This window comes from Nycticebus coucang, chromosome 12 (genome assembly GCF_027406575.1).
Source record: "Nycticebus coucang isolate mNycCou1 chromosome 12, mNycCou1.pri, whole genome shotgun sequence".
Taxonomy (NCBI): Eukaryota; Metazoa; Chordata; class Mammalia; order Primates; family Lorisidae; genus Nycticebus; species Nycticebus coucang.
This window is the reverse complement of record NC_069791.1, coordinates 18,381,511-18,405,718: the sequence shown is the minus strand read 5'-3', so window position 1 is coordinate 18,405,718 and position 24,208 is coordinate 18,381,511. Positions and strand designations below refer to the sequence as shown.

Sequence of the window (24,208 nt, the reverse complement as noted above, 5' to 3'; positions counted from 1 at the left end):
TCATACTTTAAAGATCTTGAAAAAAATAATACTTCGTTTTATATGGAATCAGAAAAAACCTCGAATAGCCAAGACATTACTCAGAAATAAAAACAAAGCAGGAGGAATCACGCTACCAGGCCTCAGACTATACTATAAGTCAATAGTGATCAAAACAGCATGGTACTGGCACAAAAAATAGAGAGGTAGATGTATGGAACAGAATAGAGAACCAAGAGATGAATCCAGCTACTTACCGTTATTTGATCTTTGACAAGCCAATTAAAAACATTCAGTGGGGAAAAGATTCCCTATTTAACAAATGGTGCTGGGTGAACCAGCTGGCTCTCACAGTTCTGGATGCTGAGAAGTCCAAGATCAAGATGGCAGCAACCCTGCTGTCCAGTGAGGCCCCTCTTTTCTGGTTTGCAGGTGGCTGTCTTCTCCTTGTGTCCTCACATGGCAGAGGACAGAAACAGAGAAAGAGTGGGGGTTGAAGGGACAGCTCTTTCTTGCCCCTTCTTGTAAGAGCAATAGTTCCATGAAGGCCCCACTTTCGTGACCCAGTGACTTCCCAAAGGTCCCCCCTCTCCAAATACATCATGGTGGGATTAAGGTTTCAACATATGGATTTGAGTGGGATACAAACATTCAGTCCATTGCACCTCTGAATTCATACTCAGTGGTTTGTAGTGGTAAAAGTTGACTCAGTCCACACTGTTAACTGGATTCCATAAGAGGGGACCTGATATGGGTTTCTAGAAACAGCACAGAGTTCCGAGTTAGGTCACTTACTGACAGGACTTTGGGTAAATAAGCTAACCTCTCCGGGTCTCTGTTTTCCCATCCAAGTAACAGCTGCTCTAACTATCTTACTGCACAGTAGTCAGGGTCAAGTAAGATCAACTGAGTGAAAGTGCCAAGAAAACTATACTGCACAGAGGACTTTGTTATGACAGAAACTCTTATCTTTTACCATTTCCCTGATTCGTTGGGACAGAGTTCCAGACACATTCTAAATGGTACAGCAAATTCTGTTCTAGGATGTGATCAGGGGAATGACTAAGTCATCTATGCTCCTAGATTTCCACTACTCAGGCTATAAAGTGGAGTTTTAATTCATTTTTTAAAGGTCAAACTAATTTAGAATCCCTTTTGCCTGCTGATCATGGGCAATGGACAGCAACAACTGTCTCCAGCTTTAGTAAGCTCAGTGTCCCACTGCTCTGCCTGGTGCAAATTGGTTTGCATCCTGAGGGAGGTGAAGCTGCGGCAACAGACTTATCACTGAAGGACAGGGCCAGGGATCAGAAGAGTGTTCTGCATATTTCAGTAACTTACTGTTTTTCCCACTGATGACATTTTACATGCTTTTCAGTATTTCTTATGGCCTATATCCAGCCTTTATTAATTTGCTCATATTGTCCTGATTTCATCTGCTTCACCCACCCAAGTGATACCCTAGTTATATCAAACAACCCCCCACCCAACCCCCACTGTCAGCCTCAAGGTCATCACCAACGTGTTCACTGGCTTGGGTGATCTCAAGTGTTAGTAAATCAAGCCATTAGGAGATTAAAACAGACCCTTAGAACCCAGTTATATCTTCCTCATTTACACGATTCCCTGCAGAGATAATAAACCAAAAGGATTCTAATGAGAACTAAGTATTTAGCTTTACCTACGTAAATTGCTTGAGTGTCTGCTCCCTTTATTTTTGTTATCCCCTCAGTTCTCAGGTTGGTACAACAAAAGCAAGCTTAAATGCTGATGTGTCATATAAGATCATCTAGGAGACAAACCAAATCACAAGTCTACTACAGCTCTCCTCCCCAAGATCTCTCCTGAGAGAAGAGGCGTAAGCCTCACAAGTGCCATGTGAAAACGGCTGCCAAGCAATCTCCATGCTACCATTTTGCTATCCACTGTGCCTCATGAGAGCTAGGATGGATCCTTTGCTGGAGGAGCTGTTAACCTTCTCCACCTAACCAGACCCTACCCGTCCTTCCAGGCCTGCTCAGACCTCACCTCTTCCATGCCATCTTCCCTCTCTATTGCCCAGATCATCAGCTGCAGAATCATCAAATGTCATTGAGTCTCACTTCTTTGCAGTTATCAACATAGCACAGTCACTGCGAAAGCTCAGCACAGATTCCATAAGCCACAGGGGAACTGTCTGTCTCCTCCATCCCATTTGTTTGGTTGCTTATGACCACAGAAATCAAACAAACTGAAGGAGTGGTTTCTTTTTACATACACTGTCCACATCCCTGGATCCTGGGATAAGCCTCCAGGATCCCAGATCCCAAGCACATCCAAAAGACCAAGGCTTCTGGAAGCCACCTGCAATGCTAACCTCAGCTTCCTCCAGAGCTTCACTCTGCGGACACCAGGGCAGAGCTTCACACCCACATCGGCTTTGGGTCTGTTGCTGTTGTTTGATGGATTTTCTAAAATTGTCTAATCCAATCAGGCTGCTATACCAAATTACTGGATAGCTTGTAAAGAACAGAAATTTGTTTCTCACAGTTTTCGAGAACAGAAGTCCAAGATGAAGGCAGGTTGGGTGTCCAGTGAGGCCTGTCTTCTTGCTGTCACCACCCATGGCAGAGGGGCAGGACCCTGGGGTCCTTCTACATGAGCAATAATCCCAGTCATGAGGAGCCCTCATGACTCAGTCACCTCCCAAAGCCCCCACCCCACCCCAAATAGCATCACATTGGGGATTAGTTTTCAAAATATGGGTTTGGGGAGATACATTCAGATCATAGCAAAAAATGAACAGCATTTGTTAAATAAAACTACTCTGAGGACTTTTCTTCAATTCAAATTCCATAGAAAGCATCACTAAGGAAGGTTCCCAGATCCTTAAGGTGTGCCTGTTTTAGGAGTGACCATTTTCAGAGGAGGAATGTAAGGAATTTTGACGCCTTGCTGCTACGAGGTCAAAATTCAAAGATGCCATGTAAAGTTAAAAGATGCCACCCATCTTAAAGGCCTTAGGATTCGACAGGCTTCTTTTAGGGCCAAGTTGAAGAGAGGCTATCCATCCTCATGTTTGAGGGAAAATAACTTTAGTTTTAAACCTATAAAAGCTCAATAAAACAATCATGTTAAAAAGAATTTTTTTTTTTTTTTTTGTAGAGACAGTCTCACTTTATGGTCCTCGGTAGAGTGCCGTGGCCTCACACAGCTCACAGCAACCTCCAACTCTTGGGCTTAAGCGATTCTCTTGCCTCAGACTCCCAAGTAGCTGGGACCACAGGCGCCCGCCAGAACGCCTGGCTATTTTTTGGTTGCAGTTTGGCCGGGGCCGGGTTTGAACCCGTCACCCTCGGTATATGGGGCTGGCGCCTTACCGACTGAGCCATAGGCGCCACCCTGTTAAAAAGAATTTTTAATTAAGTCTTTTTGTTGTTCCAAGTTGTCATTTGACCAAGATAGAATCAAACTGATTAGGGTAGCCTATTTCATATACAGCTTTATTTTTCTTCTCCTTTTTAAGTGATTACACTGAAAAAGTTGAGGAGTATGATTCTCCAGTGAATTAGATTTGAGGATCCTATGTTAAATACCCACAGTGAAGAAGAATCCACTAATTCTGGCTTAATCTGGGAAAAATGGTGGCAAAAATCTAGACCGATCAGTCAATGGACAGCTGAGCTTTGGTCATGGACAAGGCCAGTGTCAGCACTAATGACTCAGATGACATCACTGCCCTCACAGAGTTTAACACCTAGTGTGTCATTAGGACGTGCACACATGAAAAATGAAGGCCCTTCGTGACCTGGCTTTCTCCACCTCACCCTTCTCCCCGCACCCCAGCCCCAACAAGCACCCCACTGACTGCAAATCCCTGAATGTGTCCTGTCTAGTGCTCCGTTCCAGGCTGCTCTGCCTGGACCATGCTTTTCCATTTGCCTGAATTATTCTTTCTAACCTTTGTATCTGAGCCTCAATGTCTGCTCCATAGGGACACCTTCCTCCATCCTACCAGATGATCTTTAAGTCCCGCCTCTTAGGCTTCTATCATTACATTTGCCATCCTTTATTATAGTTGATGTTTCTTGTCCAGTTCTCCCAACTGAGATACTTGAGGTACAGGGGTTGTGGCTTTAATATTCATATCTATAATACCTAGCAAAACACCTGGTACATATGTTGCTGAATTAAAATTTTAATCTACAAATACAGAAAGACTTTAGTCAAACCAGCTGTCCCAATATTTAACTCAGAAGATGACCCTCATTGACCCAGGAGTGAGGTGTCCTGAAGGCTGTGTGCATGGTGATATCATGAAGGACTGGCAGAGGCACAAGCTGCATTATACAGGAATGCATCCAGTGACTCATTAGGGGTTACCACCAGGTTAAGGGTATGAGGTGACAGGTGACAGACACTGCAAGGGAGAAGCTCACGGTACTTCATGAGTAACTGGATATAGGGTCAAAACGATGCTAATGTTGGAGTTCATGTGTGAACCAAGAAGGGCCCCAGTAAAAGAAGGCACCAGGAAAGCTGGCTACATTAGGGCTGCTGGGGCGCCAGGGCAATGAGCTGCCTTTTAGAACACTGGGTGGTGGTCAGCAACAGCACACCACGGAATAACGGTTAGTGCATAGCCAGGGAAAGGAGGGAAATGAGAAGAATTACGGCATAAATCTGGGAGTTATCAGTGAAGGCCCTCTGAATAGTCAAGCTCTCAGAGGAGAGGGACAAGGACTGGACATTGAAGACACAGATAAAAAAAAAAAAGAGAAGAAGTCACGAGGAGGAGGGTAAGAGCCAAGACAGTGAAAGATCTCCAAGGTCAAGATACCCATCCAGGTCAAAGGCTACAGAGCGTCAAAAAAGTGAGAACAAAGAAGGAAAGAATTTTACCATCACAGAACCACTGGTGACAGAAAAAGAAAAGGCAAGGGACACTGACAGGGTCAAAGGACATTTCTCTGCACAGAGAAATCTGTGCTTACAGTCAGAGGAGGAACCATGAAAGATAGTACCAGGATACAAAATAATAGAAAAGATGGAAGGGTACGGCTCCGAAGCCCACATCCAAAGGGAAGGAGGTGAACCAGGCAAGAGAGAGCAAATGACTTATTCTTCGGGGCTAGTTCTGGTAACCGAGACCTATAAAATGAAAACAAACACCAAATATTAAGCTCTAAAAAGCCCTGAGCCTTCAATTGCACAGAAATTCGGTATGTGAGACAGACTGAGCATCCAGAACCTGTGGTGTTACAAGAGAAGAGGTACTTACTAACCATTTAGGGCTGGCTCAGCCGTGTGAACTGAGAAAACAGCCAATTTGTGACATTCATAAAGCTTAAGCTCAGAGACTACAGGCCACTTCCAAGGCCTGAGAGAGGCACTAGGAAAATGTTTATACAGTACCATGTTCTTGCAAAATTTCAAAACTAAGGTATTCTAACTAAAATCAGTTTAGGCGGCTGCCTCTTTCCCCTCTGCCTTCCACGTGCCAGATGTTCTGGGATCTAGACTATGGAGTAGCTGGTCTTCTGAGACATATCATACCTATTTACTTGGCTTGTCGTCATTTTTGCACCACGTTCCTCTCAATTGGGAAGACTTTAGGCACACTCCTACTGTCCACACTGTCCTCTTGCCCAGTTTGGGAGCAGAGATTGAACCATGATATCAGTGTGTTAGACAGTAACCAGCCCCAGAAGAACACTGCAGTGGTGGGCATACAGATCCAGCAGCAAGTCTGTGGAAACACTTCCCAGTCTTCAGACATGTAAATTGTAACCACATGCTTCATGGATGCCTGGTCAACAAAGGGAGAAATGGGAGCTCTGCTTTGTCAGAAATACATACCCAAATACCACCCCACATCTTACAGCTCAAATACAAAAGAAATGTGGTAAATATTCTCCCAAACTTGGAAATAATCCTAAAAACTCACATGGCAGAACCAATAATGAGTTACGAAGATAAAATTTTTGAACTACCAATTTAACAAAAAACTCCAAACTTCTTATCGGCATCACCGTCTGCAGCCAGTCTGCTTTCTGTGCTCCTTTTCCAACCCCTTTAGTGTGGATGTTACTTGGTTCTGTCCCCGTCACCCTTTTCTCCTGATTCTTCACTTATCAGATAATCTCATCCAGTCCCGAGACACCACTTAAATGCTTTTTACTCCCAAACCCAAATCATCATGTAATCCACTTTGAGAACCAAGGAATCACCCATCAAACAGATCCCAAATCGAATCTATCTCTCTGCCATCCAACCAAACTATCTCCGCATACGGTGTGTCACCCCCTATGGTGTCTATTTCAGTGGACGGAACTGCAATAGGAGAAAAACCTGGCATGACCCACCTGCTTCCTTCTGCTTCCCAACTTGCCTCCCACCCCCATGTCCATGTCCCACAGGATCACCCACTACACAGACCAGAAAGCACTCACATTAAGTCCAGGGTGCCATTCATGCAGACTCCAAGTTTCTTCTAAGGATTACATGTTAATCCATCTAGGCTACTATTACAAAATATTAAAACTGGTAGCTTATAAAAAAAAGCCAGAAATACCAGGCGGCGCCTGTGGCTCAAAGGAGTAGGGCGCGGCCCCATATACCGGAGGTGGCAGGTTCAAACCCGGCCCTGGCCAAAAACTGCAAAAAACAAAAACAAACAAACAAAAAAAAAAACCAGAAATACATATCTCACAGTTCTGGAGGCCAGAAAGTCCCAAACGGAGGCACCAGTAGGTTCGGCGTCTGGTGAGGGCTCAGCCTTCTGGTTTAGACAGTGCCTTCTTGCTCTGCCTCGGATGGGGGAAGGGTGAGCTGGCCGCCAGGGCCTCTTTTATAAGAGTGCTAATCTGTTCATGGGGCTCTGCCCTCATGACCTAACCACATCCCAAAGGCCCCAGCTCTTTTTTTTTTTTCCTACAGTTTTGGCTGGGGCTGGGTTTGAACCCACCACCTCCGGTATATGGGCCCAGCGCCCTACTCCTTTGAGCCACAGGCACCGCCCAGGCCCCACCTCTTAACACCATCATCTTAGGGGTTAGGATTTCAACATATGAACTTGTGGGAGACACAAACATTCCATCATAGCAGAATGTATCATAAAACATGTAAAAGAAAATGTTTGCCTTTGGAGTGTTTTTCTGTGTATCAAAATCAACTTAATTACTTGAGAAAAATTCAATTATAAGTCATATATAAATAGCTAAATTTCATTGTTTGTTTGCATACCATAATACATTTAGTAATGAATAAAGTTAACAAACTCAATCCTAAGTGTATTCTGAAACATTCAGACTATACAGTTATGATCATCTCAAAAATTTATACCACTAACTAGGGAAATCATCTTTGTAAATAGATTATGGTTATTTCTCAAGCAATCCATAAGCACAGTAATAACTATAATGGCAATAAAAATGACCAAGAGAATAATACACAGTTTTTAATTTGACTGTCTTACTGATGCTGATAACAACCATACAGAGCCTTTAAAATCAAGCTGGTTTTACCAACATTTATACTATGCCCAAAATTTGCCAGGTATTTTGAACATTTACTCAATATGATTCCTGTGTCAAATTCAATTAAATTTTATACATTTTAATTATGTGCAACAACTGTGCTAGGTATTATGCAGACTATAGGGATGAATCAAGTACTAACCCTATTTTCAAAAGCTTACACACCACACTCACACGAAACACACAAGCTATATGCCACTTCTTACTTTAAACAGTCCTAATTTTAAAATGTTTTACACCTTGTTTTATCTCATCTGTCTTTAGCATGGATATGAGGGGAAAATCTTGTGGCATTAAAATTTAAAGATACTATGACTCTTCACTTTGAAAAGTCTACAGCTGAGCACAGGAGTGCAGGGCCAGCTTAAATAAGAGCAAGACTCAGTCTCTAAAAAAAGTTAAAAAAAAAAAAAGCCAGGCATGGTGATGTGGCTTGTAGTCCCATCTACTAAAGAGGCTGAGCAGGGTGATCACTCAACCCATGAGTCTGAGATTGCTGTGAGCTTTGATGACATCACTACATTCTAGGCCAAGCAACAGAGTAAGACCCTGTCTCAAAATAAAATAATGATAAAAAGTCTAGTTAAAAGCCTCCTTTCAACATAAATATTAAAAATACATACCCTACAACTAAATGATTTTATATTAGCAAACTGGCATAATATTAAAAAGTTTAATGAAGAACCAATCTTGTTAATGTACTTCCTCTACACAAATATGACTTTATTCATGTACGAATGGAAGCAGCATTAGCCATGTGGTCACCAAAACTCATGAAAATATAAAATTAATGTTACATTTATAGGGGAACTGAAGAATGTATCTATAATAAATACTCATCAATAAAATACTAACCTTTACAAATATACCTCATTGCTTTTATTTTTCTGAAAAACTTATAAGTAATTCATTTGAATATGTTTCTCATTAGTTAAGTCACAATTCACTTTACAGTTAAAATTAACTCATGACCAAAGATAGTCCTTTCTTATATAACTTCATTTTTAAAAAGCAAAACATGTTCAGTAAGAAAAAATTTACATATGAAAGTCAAAAACAATCATTTTAATAAAAATGGAATCAACCACCATATCTTTTCTTGAGTTCTTCAAGAGAATTATCTTCCAATCCTGATTTGTCTAAATGATTGAATAATACATGTGCAACTGAAAAAGAAAAAAAAAATTTCCACCTTAATCTCAATGTTTTAAAACTAAGCAAAATATAAATTAAAAGGAATGATCAGATCTATCAAATAACTTTTTACAATTTAAAGCAATTAGAATTATTTGCAAATCTAATTCAGCTTTTTAAAAAGGCAATCCAAGAATAAAAAAATTATATAGCAGTCCAAAAATGTTTCTTACCAGAATATTTTGCTTTAGCAGCATAAAGTTTTCCCTACATGTTCAAGGACAATTTTGCAGATTAAACTTTAATTCATTCTCTACTACCTTAAAGTTTTTGTCCTATCTATGTAACAAGTGTACTTTTATTAACTTAATATTTTTACTTCCAGTAACTGTTTTTCAAACCTAAATTATTTTATTTTGAAAGAATAAATACTACTATGAATTGAAAATAAACAACATCAACAAAAATCACATTTGATGGCCTAGTTATACACAGTATATTCTCATAGTACATAATAAAATAAAACACATAACTCCTAAAGGTTAAAAAAAGACTTGTCTAGGAATCATATAAAATTATCTTTCTTAGCAATGATTGGTCCACACTTAACACTTTGGAAAACATTGTTATAGTTCATGCTTGTTAACATTAAAACTGGAGAACCAGCTAGCAATTACTAATGACAATGGCAATAATAAAAGGTAACAGCTAACATTGACTGAATGGTCAGCTACCTGCCGAAACCATTCTAAGTGCCTCCCATATTTAACTAAGCAGACAGGGAAGACCCAACTAACACAGTACTGTTGGCCTGCCAGCAAGAAGAACATGCCACATTCTCAGAGTATACCCTGAACTTACCACATTAGAGTGACAAGCAATTAATTCACTGAACACATATATGCAGACACTACGTATACTGAGAAGTTATGTACTTAGCCTAGAGAACAAGGTAAACAAAATTCTTACTCTCAGGGAGCTTTCATTCCCTTAGAAAGGGAAATAAGACTGGGCACAGTGGCTCCCGTCTGTAATCCTAGCACTCTGGGAGGTCGAGGTGAGCAGATCACCTGAGCTCACAAGTTTGAGACCAGTCTGAGCAAAAGTCTCAACCTCTCCGCTAAAAATAGCCAGGTGTTGTGGTGGGTGCCTATAGTCCCAGCTACTTGGGAGGCTGAGGCAAAAGAATTGCTTGAACCCAGGAGTCTGAGGTTGCTGTGAGCTATAATGCCATAGCCCTCTACTGGGGTGACAAAGTGAGACTGTCTCAAAAAAAAAAAAAAAACAAAACAGAAAGGGAAATAATAAACGTATACATAAAACATTATCAGCTAGTTACGTATTAGGAAGAAAAATAAAGCAAAGTAAGAGGACAGAGAGTAATGGAGGTGGTAGTAAGCAGGCAGTTATTTTAACGAGGATTAGTGAGGACAGGTGAAAACAATAAAGTGAGGAGGCACCCAAAGTGACACGTGGGAGATACTCTAGGCCAGCGGTTCTCAAAGCGTAGGTCGCGACCCCAGGAGGAATTGCATTAAAGGGTCGCAGCATTAGGAAGGTTGAGAACCACTGCTAAGTCCCCGAGGACAAAATAAGTTTGGCAATTTGGCGTACTAAAAATTATAAAGCGAGTGTGACAGAGCACAGTGATCAAAAAACAGTGGTAGAAAATGAGGCCAAAATAGTAATAAAAAACAGTAATATTTTTTAGGAATTCCAGGGAATGTTTTTGATTAACTAAAGATAAAACAGAAGTCTGGAGAGGTAGCTCACACCTGAAATCCTAGCACCCTGGGAGGCCAAAGGGGCGGATTCCTTGAGCTCCAAAGTGGGAGACCAGCCTGTGCAAGAGTGAGACCCCCATCTCTACTAAAAATAGAAAAAAACCGACCTGGAGTTGTGGTAGGTGCCTGAGACCCAGCTATTCCGGATGCTAAGGCAAGAGGATCGCTCGAGCCAAGGAATTTGAAGGTGCTGTGAGTTGTGATGATGCCACTGCAATCTAACCTGGGTGACAGAGTAAGACTCTGACTACAAAAAACAACAACAAAAAAGAGAAAGTAGAAACCTTTCGTTTAAACCCGCACTATTAAAAAAAAAAAAAAAAAAAAGCCAGGTGCAGAAACTCACACCTATAATCCCAGCACTCTGGGAGGCTGAGGTAGGAAGACTGCTTAAAAACCCAGAGTTTTGATGTTGCTCTGAGCTATGAGGAGGCAACAGCACTCTACCCAGGACGACAGAATGAGACTCTGTCTCAAACAAAAAAAAAAAAAAAAGAAAAGAAAAACTCTAAATTACACGTCCACTTCCCTAAATATAATATTAAAAGTACCTTTCTTACTGATTCAAAATCATTCAGTGTCACTGCTAGAAAGATAAAGAACTAAGAAAAGGAGCCCAAGTATGTTTAGTACAAGAAACATATGAAAATGGTTCACTGTAGTTTTTGCTAATTTTTAAAACTAAAAAACTGACATTCTTACATTTGCGTGCTTTTCCTTTTTCCTGAAACTGGAGTATAGCCCAAATTCTGAGTAACTGAAATTTCTATGTAGTATGATTTTATTTTAATTTGGGTTTTAAAAAACTGACCTTTTATGTCAAAGATTGAGATACAATTCTTCAGAATCACCTGCCACACTAATCCCTACATTCTACACTCCAGCCACACCACTTTTAATTCTCCTTCCTGCCTCAGGACCCCTGCACACCTTATTCCCTCAGCCTAAAACTCCCTTCCCCAACCCTTCACTTAACTGACTCCTCGATTTCTTTGAGAATTAGCTGAAATCCAGCAAACTCAAGTAAATTAGCTCTCTCAGAAGGGATGCAGGAGTGTGGAACCTGCGACCTTCCACTCCTGGTCCTTCCCTATACTCAATGACAGTTGTGTAAAACTTGAATTCAATCAAAAGCCACACTTAAGGACCTAGAGGGCCATATGTGGCCTTGAGGCTGCAGGTTCCCCACCCCTGCCCGGTCCCTACACCCAGCCCAGTTACATGTCCCTGTGGCTGAGACCCTTTACATATATACTCAATGACAGAAGAACTTAACCATTATGTCATACTGCATTTTCAACTAGAAGTTCCATAGTTCCATAAACTATGGAACTAGTCTGCCTGGGTTCAAATCCTGGATATGGCTTCCTAGCTATGTGACTTGACCAAGGAGGTTAAGGTACTTGATCAAAATTCCTTAACTTCTCCATGCCTATTTCCTCCTTTAAAAAGAGGAATGAAAATAGTGTCTACATCTCCTTTATAAAAGAGAATGAAAATAGTATCTATATAATATTGACAGGACTAGCAAATATAATTTTAATAGTACTTAATTTAATTGTGATTCACATTTAATCACATATACCCTGCACATAATAGCCGATAAATGTTTGCTGTTATTTGCTGAATGAATAAAGGAACATAGAAGAAGAATAAATAGATATGGGAAAACTTTCTTTCTTAGAACTTACTCTTTTTCTCAGTTTCTGACATAAACATCACCGCCATATCAAACCTTTTCAGTTCAGAAAGTCTTTGTAAGATTTCAAAGATGAGTGATGGCTTTTCTTTCCTGAAATAATCCAAATATAAAAACAAATCATCAGTTCAAAGTAGCTCATTTAATGTTGGGTTTACTAACACAGTATTTCTAATTATACATAAATCAGGTCATTTTTCTTTTTCCCTGGATACTCTCTATATTTTAAGTGCCCGAATGAAGAGAATCAAGTCAACCAAAGAAACTATTATGTTCTTAAATGTGAGAGCACAGCACAGAAACTATTATTTTCTTGTAACACGTCCACATCCTACTTTTCTCTACCTAAATTAAGAAGCTTTTTTCCTTCCTATTAAACTTGTCTTTTTTTATTGTCTGTACTTGTCATCTCTTTACAATTTCTGTAACAATAAAATTTACTAGAAAGCTAATTTTCTTATATCCAAGGTATTAATATAAAAGAAAATAGATTTGCCAAATCGTCAGAAACAGAACAGCATTACAATGAGAGCACAGTAAGTTCTTACTTAACGGCATCAATAGGCTTTGGGAAACTACAACTTTGAGGGAAATGACACACCACATGAGGAAACCTATTTACTAAAGGCCAATGACATAAGAGTTAACTTCCTACAGAACACAGTGTGTCATTTCACTTAAAGTCACAGTTTCCAAGAACCTATCCACTGTATTAAGGGAGGACTTACTGTATAATTTAAAAAATTCAACTTACTCAATGTAAAAGTCATGCAGAATTTTAATAATTTGGTTGAATACATCTGGATCCAGATTTTTTTGAAACAACTTAGGATATAAGGATGGTTCGATTTGCTTGGGGAAAAAAAAAAAGAAAAAGAAAATTAAATTATGGCAACATTCACATATCACAAATTATGTAATAATTAATTGCTTAGGTAAAACCAATAAAAATAATATTATGCATTAGTATTTAATAATAATGAAGTCACATTAAATGCAATAGAAGAATGGAAGTAAGAGAAACCGTAAGGTAATCACTATTCTGGTCAGAGAAAAATTTTATGAGAAGAGACATGTATCACCTTAATAGAGATAGGAAAATCAGGAGAACTTGCAAAGATCAAAATATATAACTAGAAATTTTAAAAATTAAAATTAGATGAGATAATATATTTGGAAGTAATTGGATAGTAATTGTGAGGAAGTTTTACTAACCATTACACTTGAGAAAGACTACGCTAATTAACCTATTATTTGCTTAAATTTCATATGATTTAATTTTTTCTTGGAGCAAATAAAAACCCATTTTCAGGAAAATAATGCTTGGCATATAAAAGGCACCCTATATATTTTAGCTTCCTTTCTCCATCTTAAAGAATAAAGGATTAATAGCTTAAGCTCTGATATATGAAACTAGATTAAGTTATTTTAGACATTAGAATTTGACACAGAACCTATTTCCAAAGTTTCCCTGGTTGCAAATACTTAAAATGGTCCAGCCAGCATGTTGTGTATACATCAGGCAAGGGATAAAAGCCATTTTTTACAATCATATTACATGAAAAGCAAACATAGCACCATTATTACATTGTTACAAAAGAACTTCTTTGACCTTTTGCTTACAACAGAGCTATTCATTTTCTCTTTTACCTTTACATATTTATACAACATATCTGGAGAACTTTTCAGTTGCCTGAAATCAGATTCAAGCTGGAATGAGTTTGCAGGAACGGCAGGAAGAACAGCTCTGACAAACCGAGCAGGTGTTTGTTCTACCTCTGCAGAAATCTTCCCACTGGAAGACTGACATACATCCTGTTTCAAACTGGCTTGAGGTCTGAAATATTTCAGAAGCATCAAACAGTTTAGAAAGAATCACAAATAGTCACAGCTCAATAAAGGAAACATCAATAAAGATTTTTAAATTTCTGACTTTATTTATTTATTTATTTTTTTTTGTAGAGACAGAGTCTCACTTTATGGCCCTCGGTAGAGTTCCGTGGCCTCACACAGCTCACAGCAACCTCCAACTCCTGGGCTTAAGCAATTCTCTTGCCTCAGCCTCCCAAGTAGCTGGGACTACAGGCGCCCGCCACAACGCCCGGCTATTTTTTTGTTGCAGTTCAGCCGGGGCCGGGTTCGAACCCGCCACCCTTGGTATATGGGGCCGGCGCCTTACCGACTGAGCCACAGGCGCCGCCCAATTTCTGACTTTATTAATATAGTTTTACCTGTTAATACACTACAAATATTAAACACTTTTGGCTAATAACAATATATGTACATTTTTGGCAAAACCAATTATGCTCTTGCAAATTTTTACTGGCTATTTAATGGCTATTTTCATCTGTTGGGCAACTAACTTGGCCACCTTTTAAACACATTGTTTCTATATATTTCAAGTGCTGTATCACAAATACTCACAACTTAAGCTTTCCAAAATCTGAATTACCATGGTTTTGAGATAATTCCAAACAGAAAGAAATGTTTCTTTTTCAAAGGAAAAAGCTGCCTATTTAGTATTTTCCCACAATCCACACTATCATTTTAAATAAAACTGTAGTAGTAACTGAAGCTCAAACTTTAAAAAAAATAAACTTCTCAGCCAGGGGCGGTGGCTCACAGCTTCAATCCTAGCACTCAGAGAGGCTGAGGCAGGTGAATTGCCTGAGCCAGAGAGAGACACTGTCTCTAAAAAAAAATATAGCCAGGAATTGTGGTGGGCGCCTATAGTCCCAGCTACTTGGGAGGCTGAGGCAAAAGAATCACTTAAGCCCAAGACTTAGAGGTTGCTGTGAGATGTGACGCCACAGCACTCTACTGAGGGTGACAAAATGAGACTGTATCTCAAAAAAAATAAAATAGGGCGGCGCCTGTGGCTCAGTGAGTAGGGCGCCGGCCCCATATGCCGAGGGTGGCGGGTTCAAACCCAGCCCCGGCCAAACTGCAACAAAAAAATAGCCGGGCGTTGTGGCGGGCGCCTGTAGTCCCAGCTACTCGGGAGGCTGAGGCAAGAGAATCGCGTAAGCCCAAGAGTTAGAGGTTGCTGTGAGCCGTGTGACGCCACGGCTCTCTACCGGAGGGCGGTACAGTGAGACTCTGTCTCTACAAAAATAAAATAAAATAAAATAAAATGAACTTTTCAAAGGTTTGTTGCGTGGCAGTGTAGAAATACATGAATAAAGTTTCAATACCCCCAAATAAGCCTAATTAGTTTATATCTTCATATTGCCAACACTAATAAGACATATGTAACCTATTTTTTTGAAATTCCAAACAAAATTTAAAGAACTCACAATACCACAATAGTTTTAAATATTAAAGGATGAAATAATGGTAATAACCAAATTCTACATTTTTATGAAGCTTCCTTTTATTTTTATTTATTTATTTATTTATTTTGAGATAGAGCCTCAAGCTGTCACCGTGGGTAGAGTGCTGTGACATTACAGTTCACAGCAACCTCCTGGGCTCAAGCAATTCTTCTGCCTCTGCCTCCCAAGTAGCTGGGACCACAGGTGCCTGCCGCAACACCCGGCTATTTATTGGTTGCAACCGTCATTGTTGTTTGGCGGGCCCAGGCTGGATTCAAACCCGCCAGCTCAGGGGTTATGTGGCTGGCACCTTAGCCACAGGCGCCGAGCCTGAAGCTTCCTTTTAAAACATTAAAAATTTTTGCTGACTAATGAACATACATACTCAAGTTCTAGAAAAGAAAATGAACAAGTCAATTTGTACAAAATACTTTCTTATCCTCTCTGAACTCCCCACTATGGTCGAAAAAAAAAAAAGTGATCATTCTGTAAGCAAAATCTCTCTTACAGTAAGTACAAACATAAAAGAAAAACTAGAACCTAAAGTTAGCTGAAAAAACTAGTCTGATAACCACAATCAGAAGTCTCAGTTACATCAATTTTTCAGTGGAACTGTCACCATTCTAGATGATGATGAAATAACAGTATTTCTACTCACTGCAGGGTTGAAGTAGCACTGATTTCTTCTATTTTCAATACTTTCGCTCTCGGAGTATCACTTGTTGGCAAAAGGTCACCTTGGCTGGAATTCTTCTTACTTGCAGTGCCTGTGGTCGCTCTTACATTTGCTAAATTACTAGGATTACTCTCCGGAGCAGCAGCAGTGGTGCTATCTGGCACATCAATAGTCTGTATCAAATTACCAGTTTCTTCAATAATAACCTTCTTGAGTCGTTTCTAAAACAATTAAAATCAATGCTTTAATTCAACATATTAAAGGTTTCCTATTTTAGGGTCACGAATTAAAAGGCTGCAGCGCTCTCACAGCTAAGATCCCAGTTATAAGTAAATTCAATTTGGTGGCTAGACAGACTATAAAAAGCTATGCATAGGACCTGTCTCAGGTACGTCTAAATGGGGGAAAGAGATATCCGTATGTGAATAAATACAAGGCAACGTATATTGTCAAAAGATGAAAGCTCAAAATCCTAAGAGAACACAGGAAGGAAAGTAAAAGTTGCCATCGGGGAAGCCTTCACAGAGAGTACCCGGGAATGGCAAGGCGGAAGGCGCGGCATGGTCAGTGGGCAGCTGAGAGGTCCAGAGGGGCTGGTGCAGAACAGGAGTGGTAGAGACAAAGCCTGAAAGGTTCCTTGAAGACAGCTTTTTAGAAAGGGACTCATGTGCCACGTCAAGGAGTGTGGAGTTTATCCTTGAGGCAATAAAGCAAAGAAAAAATACGGCCAAGCCAGCAGCAATATTGTGGGCTAACTGAAGGTAAGCACAGCAAGGGCAGACAATAACCAGCATTGTATATGAAATATACTAATGTTAAAACCTAAGTACATTCTCTAAATATGCAGTAGTTGAATAAAACCAGCCAAAGATCAAAGATTTGTCAAATAATATTCACAAAGTTGGGCTTGGCGCCCATAGCTCAGTGGTTAGGGCACCAGCTACATACACTGGGGCTGGCATTTCAAACCTGGCCTGGGCCTGCTAAACAACAATAACAACTACAACGCTGTGGCGGATGCCTGTAGTCCCAGCTACTTGGGAGGCTGAGGCAAGAGAATTGCTTAAGCCCAAGAGTTTGAGGTTGCTGTGAGCTGTGATGCCACAGCGCTCTACCAATGTTGACATAGTGAGACTCTGTCTCAAAATAAATAAATAAATAAAAGATAATATGACAAGCAATAATATGAATTAAATAAACATGGTCCCATTTAAAACCAAACCCTTTTAGTGACAAAAGATGTGAAGTGTCAGCCAAATTTATGAATCTCTTAGTAGACGGTCTCTGTTAAGTACAGACCAGTGGGTACCGGAAACCACTGAAGGCCAGTGATGAGTCTGGGAGGGGCTGGGAAGGGAGATTGACACGCTGGCAACACCAGTAAACTAGTAAAACTGTAGTAAACTATAAAACTATGCCACTACAGAAACAAGGACTTAAGAAAACCCAGAAGGTTTAATTCATTTCTTTTATAAAATTATGACTCAGAAGCTAACATTTTATTTGGGTCTATATTGTGCCAATTTCAAGAAAAAGAAAATAAAAACAAACAGAAAAGACAAAAGAGGGACCAAGTTTTTCCTCTCTGAACCTCTCAAAATGTGGAGTAATAATAGATGAAGTTTTGCCATGAGGAAACAAAAAAAAAAATGAAAGAAAGTAAATAAAGCAAAATAGAAATATGTTAGCAGAGATTAAGGAGCCAGGAAAAACTTTCATTTACTATCACCCTATGGGAAAACTCCAGGTCCTAACCAACCCACATCTCTCCTCGCGCTACGCACTACACTCTTTAAAGTTTGCTAAAAATACTTGCAGGCTGCCAGCCCTTCAAGCTCAGCCTACCCTCCCACTTGAACAACCCTAGCACTCACTTTCCCTCTCCACTTCCCATTGCTTTCCTTTCTTTTCTGACTTTCCCCAGTGACCAGTCTCACATGTGACTAAAAAAGAAATTAACATTTGTTTTATCTGTAATCATCTTAGCATTTATGCACATTATTTCCTTTAATATAAACTAATCTCAATTTAAGGAGAAAAAATAAGGATAACACAGGGATTGGGTAACTTGCTCAAGATTTCAAGCTTTATAAAACGGGGCTCAAATCAACTCACAAAGGCATTATACGAAACTGCTACTTTCTACTTTTTAAAAATAATGCCCACATTTTTATCACAGAGACTTATAGAATTTTCCTTCCCACTGGGATACTAATTTTGTTTTGTACTGGATCAATCATAGGAGATCTCTCATTTTATACAGATACTCTGCTCTGAGTTACTACCGTAAGACATTCAAATTCACAATGCATTTTTACAACTATTAAAATATTTTGGGGTTTTTTTGGGGGGAGGTTGAGTTTGAGTCTCACTTTCTTACCCCTGGGTAGAGTGCTGTAGCATCATACCTCACAGCAACCTCAAACTCTTGGGCACAAGCAATTCTCTTGCCTAGCCTCCCAAGTAGCTGGACTCACACCACAATGCTCAGCTAGTTTTTAAAGACAGGGGTCTCAGTCTTGCTCAGGCTGGTCTCGAACTCGTGAGCTCAAGCAATCCATCCGCCTGGGCCTCCCACAGTGCTTAAATTATAGGCACGAGCCACTGTGCCCAGCCTAAACTAATTTTTAAAGTGAAGGAGATGAGAACCCCAAATTTGTAAAAGCCACTTAGGAGATATATATCATGGGATATTTGATTTGCCACATGGCACTGTCTTTATAATTAAGGACAGAAAGGTCTAACAAAGGCTTTAACCTGTGAATTAATTTTTGTAAAGAAGTCTTAAAAAGATGTAAAAGTTTTGTTTTGTTTTTAGACAGAGTCTCATTCTGTTGCCCGGGGCATCAGCCTAGCTCACAACAACCTCAAACTCCTGGGTTCAAGTGATCCTCCTGCCTCAGCCTCCCAAGCAGGTGCGAATATAGGCACCTGCCATAATACCTGGCTAATTTTTCTATTTAATAGAAATGGGGTCTTACACTTGCTCAGGCTGGTCTCAAACGCCTGAGTTCAAGCAAGACTCCTGTTTCAGCCTCCCAGAGTGCTAGGATTACAGGCACAAGCCACTGAACCCAGCAAGACATAAAAGTTTTAACCCCATTTAACTAAACCCTCAATCACCTTTACTGAAAATAGATAGTAAATTAGCATCATATATGAAAATAAACACAATGTTGTGTTTACCTAGTGGAGTAAAAACATTCTTCTTAGTAAAGTATCTCAAGAAAGGAGAAAAAAGTATCCAATGTATTCAATATTAATATGAAACCAATATATAAACAACTACACACCCACATGAAAGAAAAAACACAAATATAGTCTAGTAAGGGGGCGAGGAGAGGAGGGAAAAGAGAGGAGGGAAGAGGGAGGGTAACTGGTGGGATCCCACCTAATGTGCACGCTGTGAGGGTGTTCAGCAGGCCCCGAGGGAAGGGCTTGACTACAACTTGAACTGTATCTTAGAAATGAAAACAATGTAACCTAAACATTTGAACCCTCTTATTAATCTGAAATAAAATTTAAAAAAAGAAAGAAAGAAAAACACAATGCATGAAAACAACCAGATTTATGCCAGGCACACAAAACACATAAAACCACATCACCCAGAAAAATCCAAGAATACAGTCACAGTAAGTACACTGGAAAAGAATTAAGCTAAAGAATCTTCTATCTAGGGCCAGGCACAGTGGCTCACCTCTGTAATCCTAGCACTCTGGGAGGCTGAGGCAGGTGGATTACCTGAGCTCACAGGTTTGAGACCAGCCTGAGCCAGAGCGAGACCTCATCTCTAAAAATAGCCAAGTGTTGGGGTGGGTGCCTATAGTCCCAGCTACTTGGGAGGCTGAGGCAAGAGAACTGCTTGAGCCCAAGAGTTTGAGGTGCTGTGAGCTATGACACTATGGCACTCTACTGAGGGTGACAAAGTGAGACTTTGTCTCAAAAAAAAAATCTTCTATCTACTATTAACTTGAAATATAAATGTAGCAAGACAAATTTTCTCCAATATTTTTCCTTTACAAAAGGAGGATAAAGATCTCTACTCCGACTTTGTTGGATTTACAGAGAAACAGTATAGCACAGCCAAAATAAATGAGTAATGTATATTTTTAAGTTTGCCTATACTAGATTATTTTGTCTTAAATGCTGATTTTCTTTTATTCTTTGACAATTTTTACTTAATTCAAGTATATTTGGGACGACAATCCTAATAACAGGAAACGCAGCTTTCAAAATTAATTAATAATCAAGAGTAGCTGGATGGGGGTAGGAGGTACAAAATTCAGATCCAATCTATATAGAACACAGTTGCTCAGCTCATGTGACAGCAACCCACTAACTGAAAATGCCCAAGTCTGTTCCATCTCATTGCTGAATATCAGTATGGTCACTGTTGGGGGTCAGGGTCCTGGTTCCCCGAATCTAGTTGACCTGGTTCAATTACTAGGATGAGCTAGAAAGTTCAACCAAGACACAGAGGTAATTGAAAGCAAAAGTAAACTGCAAATAAAACTGGAGCGACAAAGGCAGTCTGGATAGCGAGCAAAAGTGACCTGCACAACTTTCAGGGTAACAGAGAGAGATTTTATTTAGGAAGAACAAAGAGAAAGTGTAGAGCACTTCCTCAGAGAGTTGGAAGTGGGTCCCTCTCATGAAGGAGAAAAGGTGAGAGAGACCTTAAATGCTGATTTTAGATCTAACTCCTAATAAGATGCCACAGTAGTGTAAATAAAAACTCAAAGGCAAACAAGAATACACATTTAAAAACATTAAATTACTATAAAATATAAAACTGCCTGAAATTCCTTTAATATAAGAAAAATATACAGATATATTTAAATTTATAGGGCTAAAAAGTCATCTAAAAAGTTACCCCCAGAACTCCAAAAAATGGCCCTAGAAGAGCTTAAAACACTTCTTTGAAGAGTTTATTACAACAGTCTATTTACAGTTTCATTAACATTTAAATGGCAAGGAAAAAATAAGTGTTTTGCTTACAGTTGATCCAAGATGAGGTGGATTATCAACAGGTTTTATCAAGTTTTGCCTTTGTGTGGAATCAAGAAAGACATCATCCCAGTGTCCTTTCTCAATTAATTCCTTGAAAATGAATTTGTAATCATTAACTATCAAAATATTCTCAAATTAATTATGCAACAAATAAATGTATTTATGTTTCAGAAAATACGACCATGTATTGGTGAAAAGAATATATTACCTTTTTAATTTTGGAAAGTTCAGTTACTGCTTGCTTATTTCCAGGTTCCAGAAGTAAAACAGTTTCGAAATCTAAAGTAAATTTTTACAAAAATTACAACATAGAAAAAATACTTTACAGAAGTCAAAACGAGACATACTCAGTTACTACTCCCATTCTTTCTCAAGAAGTTTCACTCAGGATTACAAGGAAACAAATGAGCAACAACAAGAGCATTTACTGAGTGCTATTCTAGTTGTTTCATATGAATTTTCATGTAATCCTCACTACAACCCCACTTGACAAATGATGAGACCAAGGCCTAAAGGTGTCTAATTCACTAAAGCTCACACTGTTAACAATGACACAGTCATTCGCCCAATGTAAGACACAATCTAAGACAATTCCACACAATAAAATACTCGGCCTCGAAGGAGACAAAATTCTGATACATGCTACAATATAAATGAACTTTGACACCATTATGCTAAGTTAAATAAGCCAGATGTGAAAGGACAAATACTGTATGACTCCACTTATACAAAGTATCTAAAAAGAGTCAAAAACTCATATAGACAGAAAGTAGAATGGTCAATACCAGGAGCTGAACGAGAGAATGACAAGTTATCACCCCATGCATGCAGTTTTAGAACGGGATGGTCTGGAGGTGGATAGTGGTGATGGTTGCCCAACAATGGAAATGTGGCTTAATGCCACTGAAACACACACTTTAAAACAGCACATTTAGAACAGTAAATTTAACATTACATTTTATTTTAGCAGAATTTCAATAAAAACAATATCCATGGGTTGCAGCTAAGACAGGCTTATAGAGAAACTGCAAGATTTTAAGTGCATGTATTAGAACAGAAAGGTTGAAAATTATCTAGTATTACTCTCAAGAAGTTAGAAAAACAGCAAATTAAACCCAAAGAAAGCTGAAGGAATAAATTAAAGAGCAGAAATAAAATAGAAAATACACATAAGAGAACCAAGATGGTTCTTTGAAAAGACTAATTAAAATGAGTATCTAATAGACAAGATCATGAAAAAACAAACAAAAAACTACTATCAAGAATAAAAAGGGGGCGGCACCTGTGGCTCAGTCAGTAAGGCGCCGGCCCCATATACCGAGGGTGGCGGGTTCAAACCCAGCCCCGGCCAAACTGCAACCAAAACATAGCCGGGCGTTGTGGCGGGTGCCTGTAGTCCCAGCTACTCGGGAGGCTGAGGCAAGAGAATTGCTTAAGCCCAGGAGTTGGAGGTTGCTGTGAGCTGCGTGAGGTCACAGCACTCTACCGAGGGCCATAAAGAGAGACTCTTGTCTCTACAAAAAAAAAAAAACAAGAATAAAAACGGGCATCACTCCAGACCTCACATTATCCTCTATCTCCTGGCTGCTGATTCCCTTCCTTTGCTTTCCTGGCTCGCCATTTTCCTTTTCATCTATAATTCAAAGTCTTCATTAATTTTGATTGGCAATTAGCATATACTGCATGCTATAAAAGTAAAAGACAACCAGGTTGGCTCACTATGGAAGATGCATTCCTCCAAACCTATCCGTGATCTAAACTGCAGAGAGAAAACACGCTTCTTTAAGTTTGGTATCCGTGAACCACAGGCACGCTATGTAAATCTCTACTCTGTAACTAAGGGGTTATAACAGGACGCACGAGTGCCAGACATTACCAGGTCCTACCTTGTTTGGCCTCACTTAGCTTTCCCAAAAATGTTCTTGCAGTTCCTCTTCTGGCAAAAGCTTTAGAATACGAGCCATCTAATAAAATAGCTTGTGTGCAGTCTTGTTCGGCTTCTTCATATCTATTGAACACGATAAAATTACTGACTGGAAAAACGCAGCTTATAGAAAAACTTCATATAAACTATGTTTCTAATTTTAGAAGTTTATACATAATTTCAATTACCAACTCCCAAATTGTTTTCAGGGGAAGGATTACTTTGTAAATTTTTTATTCTCATCAAATCTTGGACTATAATCAATTAGTAAGGAGGGAGAAAGTATTAGACTTAATGAAAGTCTGGTGGGAGTCTGCTGAAAGAATGGAATACCAGTGGAGCAGACAAAAGAATAGCACTACTGATAGCCGACCTCTCTCCAACCCTCAGCAAGCACAGGTATTGCATTACCGTCTTAACAGGCATTAGTGTTCTAATAAAACTACAAAAAAAAAACATTTACTGAGAGTAGACATCTCAAACCCATTGAAAATAACCCATACCAAATGTAGGACTCCCTGCGTAGCACCCGATACTTAGCATACTTTGCCATGCAACTAGCAATCAATTCAGACTGACTGGAGACTGCTCTATGATTAAAAAAGAAAAAAAAAAAAAAAAAGGACTTAGCAGACAGAGCTCTAAAAAAAGAAATAAGCACAGCAACAAAAAGCTTGTTAATTTACTAGGAGTAATAATGGTATTGTGTTTATGTATTAAATATCCTTTTCTTTAAAGGTGAAATGTCCTAGTATCTGTGATTTGCTTTATACTAATTCAGGGGAAACAAACATGCCAGAAAAAGGTCTGGCTTATTAAAACTAGATGACGGATACACGTGTTTATTATACTACTTCCATAAAAATTTGAAGTTTCATAATACTAAGCAAAAATTAATGCCCTGTAAATATATCCCCCCAAAGCGTAAATGAATAAATTCCATCTTATACTCAAAACAAGATCTCACATGAACAGAATCAGAATTTGTAATAAACTTAAACATCCCTGATTTCTTTAGTTCACGTTTCAGCAAAAGAGAGATTATGTTGGTGTGTCAATGCCCCTACCAATGTATTTCCTACTTGTCTAATTATACCATTCTTCCCCTCAAGTCAAACTACTTTGCAGAGCACAAAGTCAGGGGCATGCCTGGCTCTCTGGCCTTCTCTCT

At 39.3% G+C, this 24,208-nt stretch overlaps 1 protein-coding gene across 2 annotated transcripts in view; it reads right to left on the bottom strand.

Moving 5' to 3' along the window:
- Positions 1 to 7,401: 7,401 nt before the first annotated feature.
- The window catches only part of RPAP3 (RNA polymerase II associated protein 3), a 38,327-nt gene continuing 21,520 nt past the window's right edge, over positions 7,402 to 24,208 (bottom strand). For both annotated transcript variants that reach the window (XM_053556970.1, XM_053556969.1), the window contains exons 10-17: positions 23,000 to 23,121; positions 21,322 to 21,392; positions 21,102 to 21,203; positions 16,086 to 16,324; positions 13,764 to 13,950; positions 12,868 to 12,965; positions 12,106 to 12,206; positions 7,402 to 8,662 (exon numbers count right to left, since the gene is read on the bottom strand). In XM_053556970.1, the coding sequence (XP_053412945.1) occupies positions 8,577 to 8,662; positions 12,106 to 12,206; positions 12,868 to 12,965; positions 13,764 to 13,950; positions 16,086 to 16,324; positions 21,102 to 21,203; positions 21,322 to 21,392; positions 23,000 to 23,121 (1,006 nt within the window). In that variant the 3' untranslated portion in view covers positions 7,402 to 8,576. The remainder of the gene's footprint in view (positions 8,663 to 12,105; positions 12,207 to 12,867; positions 12,966 to 13,763; positions 13,951 to 16,085; positions 16,325 to 21,101; positions 21,204 to 21,321; positions 21,393 to 22,999; positions 23,122 to 24,208) is intronic.